Raw genomic sequence first — 11,150 nt, 5'->3', positions numbered from 1 at the left:
TTTAATGTGCACTATTTATGTCGGATCTTAACATCCCACCTCCGTCCTTTACCCAAGAAGAAACACATCTTAAAGGTGGACCTAGACACCGTTGCATCGTTGTAATTTTAAAGTTTTGGAGAATTATGTGAAATGGAACGAACTTGTCAATATAACTATGCTTTTATGCTAGTGGATGAATCCAAGTTTATGATGATAATTTGAATGTATTCTGAGAGAAATTTGTTAGTTGTGACGATCACATGTAAATTATACGTATGTATCAGTGGCGAAGACTCCATACTAGGCGATTATTTAAAGCCTACCTTCTTAAGAAAAATAATTTTTATTTTCATGTTGACGTATTTATATAATCACAAATAATAATATATTCAATATGCCCAAAGACATCTATCGTATAATTGTCATAATTTTACGATCTTTTCCCATATTTCAATAACCACTATCTATGGCATCTCTCGAAAGTTTAAAAAAATAGAATACATCGCGTTTCGCTTCACATATTGTATAGGATTATTTTCGCGTGAATCGACGGGTTTTTCAATATGAAGTTTTTTCTCATTATTTCAAAATGTCTGGCGTCACGCATACAAATGTACAAGCTGTTTCGTTATCACTTACGTCGCAAGAGCACATTTATTCAAAATAATTAATAAGAAGATAATTTAAAAAATAATTTCTGTGGGATTCAATCACATAAATATGTATTGATTGTTGTTAAAAATATAAAATAATTTATCTCATGATTTTTATTTATTTATTAGTTCACTCATAAGACAATTTAAATATCTGATATTGTACCTACCTAAGTCTGTGTTTTAAATATAGACGTATTTTAAAATGTCTAGTTTTACGGGTTAAATTATAAATTGTTATGGAACATAATACATATACAACAACGGATATTTTCATAGATGATAGGTAATATATTTTGAGCGTATGTTACGTTTATAAATGTTTAGGAAAATACATACATACAAGTAATTCAAACTAATTGCTTATTTTTATGAACTAATTATAACAAACCAATTAAGCTTTGGAAATTTCTTCGTTTTAGCGTACCTATTCATCAGTAGTAATATTGGGTTATCTTCTTATTTCCCGCAAATATATCTGACAAGCATGGTTACTCCCACAGCCTACCTCTTTTAAAAAGTCACCCTTCGCCACTGGTATGTATTAAATTTTGTGGTATCACAGCTCACCGTGAGCTGTCGTACCGGAAAGAGGTGGCCGTATAGCATTGAAATAAAAAAATAACGCGTTCTTCGTGTATCATTGTAGATAGTAATGTTATAATGTTATTTAATAAGAATATTACTTTGATATTGATAGGTGCCGACTTGATACTTACAAGCACCTACTTACTAACCGACGTTTGAAGCATTCAGAATTTTATGTAAATATATTCAAGATGATTTAATTTACTTAACGGACCACATGCTCAGCGTAGGTCAAAATGGAGCTTTTAAGGAATTTTCAGAGCATAACCCTGGACATTCCTTAAACGTTGTAGATAATCTATTTGAAGCCTTATTATCCTTTATATTTATTTTAAATAGTTGATGACTGCATAAAGTATTTTTATTACATAAAATAGTATTCTTTTAAACTTTTCGCTCTAATGTTTTAGAATATAGTCATATTTCAAGACACCCATGTGCAGTGGTGTTAAGATTTTGTACCTAACTGAAAAAAAATATTTTTTTAAAAACGGTACATGTTCAAATACGCGCGTTTAAGGAATGTCTAGGGTTATGCTCTGAAAATACCACAAAAGCTCCATTTTGGCCTACACTGAGCATGTGGACCCTTAACAACCTATTTCCATCTTTGTTTCCCTTGTATTCCGATGTTTTTATTAAGTATTGTATTTTGGTAATGTATTTTTGTATATGGTTGATATTAATATAATCTCTGTTAATATAGCGCCTCTTGTATCGCTTTGTCTCATCTTGGTACCCTTCCACTTTTTCTTGATTCCTGTAGCAAATTATGAAACTTCTCTGGTGACGCTGTACCTTTATAATACTTTTATTTGTAGGATCGGGTCATGCATTTAAGACAACATTTAAACTAAAAAAATGATATTTTTAAATTTATTTTCACACATCCAAACATTCAGCATTCGAACAACAAACAATATTAATTTTATATTTTCCACTTTCATCGTAATATTAAGAAATACTGAAAAATTAATATTTATAATTCAATTATCAAATTGTATTAAAATTATTTGTATTAAAAATTTGATAAAAATATGACCTTCAAAATTAAAACATGCATACCTAAATTGTAAAAAATAAATTATAAATACATATCACTATAAAATAAACAAAAAAATGGTATAAATTATAATCAGTCAAACTGTATTTAAATGTCAAATTCTAAACACAATAAAATTAGTACAGTATATTATAAGTACGTAATTATATATTTAAAAAATACATTTTAAATTGTTTAAAATCTTCTTCATAAACATTTTCACCAATTAAACTTTTGTGTATTATTAATTATTAATGATCATTTTTTATTATCCGAGACATTTTGGGAATGTTTTTATTTTCTAATTAATTTTAAATGAAAATAATATACCTAGCTAACGTGTTAATAATTAACCTAGTACGTTTAAATAAATTAATACTGTCAACCCTTGTTAAACTCCTCTTATCTATACCGCCACCATTGTTTTCTGACCAAATTAAAAAAAATCACACAAATATTTATTTATGCTGAAACCATTTTAATTTATTAAAAATCCAAATAATTATCCTACCCCACAGTGAATTTTATAAAACGGTTTACTCTGAACAAACTCGAGCGGTTTAACGAGGGTTAACGGTGGCATTAAATAAACAGAGCTATTCTAAGATAACACTATCGGTATATTTTTTCATCGTGCGGCGGCAAACTCACGAAGTACGGTTGAGGCGTTGGAGGATTTTGGCTGTAATAAGGAACCCTCCCCATTGTGGCGTAAGCTGGCCTCACAGAGGCTGGAGCCGAATGCATCTTGTGAGGAAGAGTAGAATTACTCATGGAAGCATTCGGAGGAAGCGTTGCGGCATATGCATTTCCATAAGGAGGTACAGCATATAACGGAGGTAACGCTGACATAGGACCCATTGGGCCACCACCTGCTAATGGTCCTCCTCTATATTGCGTAGAAGTCATCCTCAATCTAACAATACAAATAATTATCACTAAAATAGCAATAAATGCTACAACACCTCCTACAATTCCTATGATTAATGTATCATCATTATTAACAGCTGATTGGCTGGTTATTGGAGCACCTTTAATGTTCGTGTTCTTTGGTTTAGTTTTTTCTTCTAATGATGGTGCAACTGACCAAATTATTTCAGGCTCTATAGTAGTCTTTTGCACTATTCTTGAAGGTTTCGTTGATAGCGTAGACGGCGGTGTTGTAAGAGTAGTTGGCCTTCTTGGATCACATGACAGTTCATCATCACCAATTTCAACCAAAAGTTGTCCTGATAAATAGTCAGGAGTTGAACATTTTATGTTTGACATGTGAGAACTTGGGAGCCATCTTCTTAATGCTCTTGCAGCACAATCGCAATGTATTGGATTTGTGTCTAACCCTAACATAGATAAATCTGCTTTTCTGTCATCAAGAGCAACTAAAAGTTGAGGCTGAAGAGAAGTCAATTTACTTCCAGTGACATCTAAAGTAACACGAGATGATCTTGGCAATGGGAACAATAAAGCTGGCGGAAGAGTGGTCAATGAAGTATTTCTTAGTCTTATCGCAATTGTTTGGCTTTTGAGTCCAGCGAGAGCTCCAGAAGAAATACTCTTCAATCTTGGTCCTCGAATTCCCAGTTCTTGCAATCTAGGATGAAGTGCTGACTGAAGTTGATCGCTTCCTACAGATACATCTTTGATTTCAATATCTAACCTTTGCAAAACAGGAAGACTTTGAAGAATACCTTGTACGTCTAAATAACCTAGCCTCGGATAATTGTAAGCTTTTAGTTCTGCCAAATTGATAAGAGGCTTGAATGCGTTTCTCTCCATTTTTGAACATTCTTCAAGATTTTCTATACTTAGTAATCTCAAAGATTCTAATCCGTCTAAGTCTCCTTGAGATATTGTAGTAATAGGATTATTTGATAGATTTAAAAATTGAATACTTTTCAAAACAGGCCAGATTTTTGGGATCGATGTGCTCATATCTGAGATTTGATTATATGATAAGTCCAAAGATTCTAACAAAGTCGTTCTTTCAAAAACTTTTTCATTTAGATTTGTAATATTGTTGTGTGATAAATTCAAATGATGCAAGAAAGGAGTTTCAAGTTGAGATACTTCAGTAATTCCAGTTCCTGCCAGATTCAAATTTCGTACAGTTTTCGGTTCCCCAAGAACATTTTTGATGGATTCTTTTGAGAGTGGATTGAATGAAAGATCTAACTCTTTGATATTCACCATTATACTGTCATCAGCTGGTAAATCAACTAGTTTATTATGAGAAAGATCAACTGAAGAAATAAAGAAGTATTGTTTTTGCAATGCTTTTAGTGGAGGAACTTCAAACAAATTGTGAGCAAGATTAATATTTTCCAGCATTTGAAGTCGAGATCTATCAAACAAGGCATCTGGTAATTCTGTCAGAAGGTTATGTTCTAGATTCAGCATTTCTAATCTGGCTAAACCTTCAAAAGTGCGTTCTCCGAGACGGTCCAAATTATTGAAACTAAGATCTAATATTTGTAATTGAGTCGAATTATGGAAAGCCATTTCACTTATAGATTCTATCTGATTATTTGCAACAAGAAGAGATTTTAGCCTTGGAAGTCTAGCAAAATCAAGTTCTTCAATACTCTTCAGTCCGTTTTTGGATAAATCAACGTGCTCTAGATATTGTAAACTAGCAATCAGCTCAGCAGGGAAGAAGTTGAATTTATTATTTGAAGCCATTATCTTCTTTAGTCTTGGATGAATTCTGAACGATGACGGGAATAGATAACTTAGTTGATTATCAGAAAGATCAAGAATTTCAAGACTAGTTCCGGTATTAAAGAATTCACCTTTGAAAGCGTTAAGTTGATTTCCACGTAGTAAGAGCTGCTGTATTGACATAACGTTTACAAAAGCTGCTTGTCTGATATTTGTTATGTGATTATTACTTAAATCAACTAACGTCAAATTACGCATATTAACAAACACGCCTTCAGGTATTTCTTGTATGGCATTATCACTCAAATAAATATTTTCCAAATTAGGTGCATTGGTAAATAAATCTGCTGGCAATGATTTTAAACCGTTATGGCTTAAATCAATAGTCACAAGCTCTGGCGTATGGTGTAAAACAGTGTGTGGTATACTATTCAAATGAAGATTTCTACTAATATTTAAAAATGACAGATTCGGAATCATTGTAAAAGCGTTTCTAGAAAGTTCGCTCAATTGATTCCCAGACAAATCTAAATACCATAATCTCAAAAACTGTAAAGGAGGTCCAGCTAGATTTAAAATACGATTTTGAGACGCTGATAAATATTCTAACGAATTTTCTAATCCAAGGAAGATATCAGCGTTTAAAATATTCAATAAATTTCCATTCAAGTCTAAATGAGTCAGGAATTTAAAGTGTTGGAAGGCAGCTGCGGGGAGTTCTCTGATAACATTTCTGGCTAAAACTAATGATGAGACGTGTTCGGCCATTGAGCGGAGAATGTCACTGGATACAGCAGTCACTCGGTTGTAGCCGAGGTGGATGGATGAAAGACGTGGTAATCTTCCAAGAGCTGATGCAGGGATTAGAAGAATATTGTTGTCGCGTAACAGAAGTGTCTCCAGATTGTCTAAACCCTCGAATGCATCGTCTTCCACCTGTTAAATGTAAGAATAAAAATATTAATAAATTTCTAATTTTAGTTATGATAAATATAATATTTTCGTTTCCAAAGTTTTCCAATAAAAACTGTATGGCTTTAATCAAATCATTTTTTGGAAAACAATCATAATGGATATAAATACAAACACATATGTAGAGGTAGTATGTATGACGTATGTATTCATATTAATATTATATCAGCGGTTATAGCTATAAATAAAAAACATTTCAGTAGGTAATATATTTATAGTTCCGGACTTTTACCTTTCTTTGTTGTATTTTCTAATAATTGAAAATAAGTTTTGAGGCTCTCAAAATATAAGGAATGACGTACACAATACTACTGTACATACCGATGATAATGAGAACTGAAAAGGGTATTTGATGCTACTATGAACATTTTTAATGACAGAATTACGAAACAAAGAATATTATTTATTCAATTTGCCATGAATTTTTAAAACTATTTTAATTAATCACATACAAATCATTAAAAAGAACAGTTCCTACACATATTTTTAATTCATTTCAAATTTAATACATATACCTATTGTCAAATTTATTAAAAACAATTATATTTTTTTTTTTTTGATAATTGTCATAATTAAAAAATAGTTCGAAAAATGTATATAAATTGAATAATAATTCATACTTTTAACGACGATATGTTTTATTAAACGAACTTGCATTTACGTAGTAGAACTATATTTTTTGTTCATTCCGTGATATCTGAGTTATTTATTTTGACAGCTGTTACGGGATATGAACCCATATTTGGAACAAATTGATACTGGAGATTCAGACAACAGTCTTCCAATTTTGGACAGTCATAAAAAAGGAAGAGTGTACATAGTATATGCTTCTCTTATCATTCACAAAGTGATCAATTCTATTTTTGTGTATTTATACTTTTTGATTATTAAAACAGTTTAAAGAGAGGACTTTAAAAACAGATAATTTATAAAAATAAGGTCATCTCTGGACTTATTTACAATGTAAACTAATACTTTCAATAACCATTCAAATAGGTGTTAATATAAATAAATCAGATACATATTGTAGAATTATCTTAAAAAAACTTTGTTTCAAATCCACAGTATTTTTTATTTATTTAGCAAATACAATTAATGTGTTTAACTTGAAGTTCTATTGAGTTAAATTATATCGAGTTTTTTTATATTATTCTTAATACCGAAACCATATTTTTTACATACAAATTTAATATAATAATTGAAAAAAAAAATATTTATTTTTAATGTTTTAGATAAGCAAGTAGTACGTATTGAATAATTTATACACCTTTAAATGTATATTAGTAGATTGTGTCGTATCAATAAATATTTATATTACCACTAGACTACAAATATATATTTAAATAAGTCTGTTATTAATAGTTTAAAATACAATCATTATTTTACTTACGGTTCTAAGGGCATTTACTCCGATGTCAAGATATCGCAGCTGTTTTAAGCCCAGAAATGTTCCTGGAGCTAAATTGGCAATATTGTTTCTGCTGAGGTCTAGCGCTTGCAGGGAAACCATTGAGCCTAGGTGACCGTTGTCCAAATGCTGGAAAAGAACATTTATAAATATTATTATTCTTGGAAAAGGTTTTTTTTTAATATTTACCGTTAATACATATCTGTTTATTTCATAATATTCTCAAACAAAATAATTACAAGATAACAATATCTTTTTATATATAACGTTTTTAAATTTTCTGTTGAATTATTATGCTCAATATGCTCAAACTTGTACTTGATATGAAGAAAATAAAAAACAAACAAATATAGAATACTGAAATGTCATTTTGATTTCCATAGTAACGCACTATATATTAATAATTTAATATTTTTTTGCTAGGACCACCCACTTAGTAACCAATAATAGTGGATTGGATAACGGATTTCCTCCGAAATAACTTTTCATACAAAATAGAATTAACTGAAAATGAATTGAATTCTACTTAAATATGACTAAAAGTATTAAAAGAATGCATTAGCATCGTGTTCTGATATATTCTAAAAGTTTCAAATGTCTAGCTTGTCGGGAAGTTAGTTAAAAATCGATTGCAAGATTTGTATTGGATAAACAACCACCGGACAAATAAGAATACGAGCTAATAAAAACGTTGTAAAATACACACGATGCGACTTAAACCCATAATCGTCGTATTTCGGGAAATGTACTGTATAAACGGTACAATACAAATCACGTAAAAAAAATTAAAACTATGCCTCCGATGTGTTATGTCAAATTCCGTTAATATTAGCGACTATATTTTATACGCACACGATGGCCGAGCGATAACGTGTCGACCTGTAATGTCCTGGGTTCCTGGTTTGAATACTGGGTCTGGCAAAAGAATTACATGTTGTCTATTTGACGTAAGATATATTGAATTTGAGGTACAGATATATAATGAAATGTGATTATTAGATATTGTAATTGGATATAATTATTGTAAACAAGCACAGGATAAGCTGAGTACTCAGCACCAAAAAACAATCAACTGTACTATTTGATTACCTGAATGGAGGTATTGAACATGTCGATGGACAAACAATTTCTTTGCTATAAGTTATATAAAGATTCCGAGGTAAGTAGAAGTATCTATATAAAATGTTCCCTATCTAGAAGCAAAAGAGGTGATGTACTTTAAATTTTTTAGAATGTTTAAATATTTCTCTTACCGTTAGCATATTAGTCGAAAGGTTCAAATGCTTAAGAGCCGCGAAGGTCTTCAGAGCGACGCTCGGAAACTCGGCGATGAAGTTCTCTGATAAATCCAGCCTGTCGAGTCTTTCTGCTCCCTGGAAGACGTCACTGTTCAGCTTGGCCAGACGGTTTCTTCCTAGTCCTAACGACCTGAGACGTTGGAGGCCAGCAAACGCTGATCCGTCTATGTTTGACAGCATATTTCCTTGAAGGTCCAAGTGTTCTAATGAGCGCTGTGAGAGGAAGGCGCCTTGACGGATTTTGGCTGAAATTAATGATAATAAACAAAGATAAATAACATTAAGGCTATATATGCCTCAGTTAAGGCATGGTCTAAAATGGTCGTGGGTAGGCGATGCGCGGATTGTGCAAATGATGCGTGCCGAACGAAATATAATTTTTCATATAAATCCAATATGCGTCCATTTAATGTTCTGTTTATTGCTCTATTAGTAACAATAATAATATATTCATTGACATGTTTTCTTTTTCAAGTAAATGTCATCTTTGGACGACTTAAGAATTAATACCCCCGTCGCCATGATGAAAAAAATTGACGCGCTCACAGCTCTACGTTCGCTCTCCGATTCCCAGCAAGTCCAAAATTTCGTCGCACCTATAGTTGAAAATTATTTGCCGTTTCACTGAATTACCGTCTTAATTAATTCTATTTATTGCTACACACTAAAATTTCAAATGATAGAATGATCGATGTTCATATAAAAATCAGTTAATTTAGTTAACTTTATTAAAATTTCATTCTCAATACAGGTGATTTAATTTATTGTAAAAAAGAAAACTAATCATAGAGGTATGTATGCATACTATCTATCTCAATTTAAGATGTTACATTATATTATTATTATGAACAATCTCTTCACTTTAAGAAATTCAATGGCATTTTCATATCATAAGCCTATCAACAAAATAAATAAATGAAGAAATAAATATGTAAATGAGGGCTCAATCAATCAACTGAGGTTTTTGGAAACAAAAATGGCAGTTTCTATTTTCGTCAAATTTTGTAAACAAAAATATATAATAATTTATTTCTTTCATATTATGTATAGGTATATCTTTTAAATTCTAAACAAAGTATTGTAAAATGCTGTATGTAAACTAATAAAAAATAATATTTTAACTATTTTTAGATTTTGTTTATTATAAATTAACATTTTACGGGAATGAAAACTACCATTTATTTTTCCAGACATCTCAAATAAACTTAATTAATAGAGTTAAACATTACAATAGAGTTTTACTACCGATTAATAAAATATAGTTACTCACTTATTCTGTTTTCTTTTAAAGAAAATATTCTCAAAGCCCGTGGTCCATTCAAAGATGCACTTGGAACTGACACCAAATTATTTCTGTCCAATCGGAATTCCTGAAAGAAGTCAATAAATAATAATAGTGAGTAACTCTTAATTACATTATATATATATATATATATATATATATATATATATATATATATATATATATATATATCCTGGTTCAACTTCTGAAATTGGCAGTAATATCATCCCTTAAAGATTTAATCGAATAATTTACATATTACGTTTATACAAAACTAGCAAACGAGTCAGAGAAGTCGGTTTGTGCATGTACACCATGGCTCCCACAAGAAGAGGACTGACAGAACTTTAGCCTGGGAGCCAGGGCTTACGGGTGTCTGGCGTGGTGGGTCGACAAGTCAAGTAAGATAAATACACCGCAAATTTGGTCTAATAGTAAAAAAAAGCTACGGCGCTATTTCGCGAGCAGAATTTTATTTTATAATTATTTTTAGTGTATTTCCTGACTAATAAAAATGACTATTTATCCAATACGGCGAGGGTCGCATGTTATTTGTAAGTCAAGTGGATGTATTTAAAAATACCAAAAATTGCTAAAAATAGACGGAATACCCTTTATTTTAGACGAAACCTTAGAGTTCCGTGGAATACCATTTAGGAAAAACTACTATAGAACATTACACTGCTCTTAACATTAGCGATATGTTTGGGGCCCTCCAAATATCGTAGACTGGGGGCCTGCTTCAGGAGGGTGTACACTATACAGTAATGGTAGTTTCAGACGCGGATAAATTTAGGAATACAATCACATTTTATTAATATGTTGTCCTTAGGCCAATTACATCGGTACTCTGAAGTATTATAACAGTAGGGATGAAAGGTTTCAGAACGGAGGCCTCAAAAAACACGTTGAAGTATTGAAAGACCTGAAACTAGATGGAAGATGCTATCAAAAAAAATACAAGATTAAGGATCCAACGGAGATAAATGGGATAAACATAATATGTCTAGAAATGGACGTCTACAAAGAGAAAAAAATGGTACAGTTCGGTTATAATGAATACAGCGGAAAACACATTTTGAAAATACCCGATATACTGGATTATTTGATAATTTGGGTTAGCTTAGGTTAGGTTAGGTTAAGTTAGGTTAACCTAACAAATAATTCAGTATATCGGCTATTTTCAAAATGTGTTTTTCGTTGTTATTCCTCATAACCGAACTGTACCAAAAAAAAATAATAGTATCATCTAACTAAAGATATTTGA

At 31.2% G+C, this 11,150-nt stretch overlaps 1 protein-coding gene across 2 annotated transcripts in view; it reads right to left on the bottom strand.

Annotated features, from left to right (window-relative positions):
• Window positions 1–2,325: 2,325 nt before the first annotated feature.
• LOC147073241 (uncharacterized) overlaps window positions 2,326–11,150 on the bottom strand; it is a 199,317-nt gene continuing 190,492 nt past the window's right edge. For both annotated transcript variants that reach the window (XM_085945186.1, XM_085945188.1), the window contains 4 exons: window positions 9,872–9,971; window positions 8,557–8,846; window positions 7,286–7,432; window positions 2,326–5,859 (listed from right to left, as the gene is read on the bottom strand). In XM_085945186.1, the coding sequence (XP_085801312.1) occupies window positions 2,878–5,859; window positions 7,286–7,432; window positions 8,557–8,846; window positions 9,872–9,971 (3,519 nt within the window). In that variant the 3' untranslated portion in view covers window positions 2,326–2,877. The remainder of the gene's footprint in view (window positions 5,860–7,285; window positions 7,433–8,556; window positions 8,847–9,871; window positions 9,972–11,150) is intronic.

This window comes from Rhyacophila brunnea, unplaced genomic scaffold (genome assembly GCF_057557595.1).
Source record: "Rhyacophila brunnea isolate RB1 unplaced genomic scaffold, BYU_Rbru_1.0 scaffold_18, whole genome shotgun sequence".
NCBI classification, from domain to species: Eukaryota; Metazoa; Arthropoda; class Insecta; order Trichoptera; family Rhyacophilidae; genus Rhyacophila; species Rhyacophila brunnea.
Note: the sequence above shows the minus strand (reverse complement) of the source record. Positions and strands in the feature narration are given on the sequence as shown.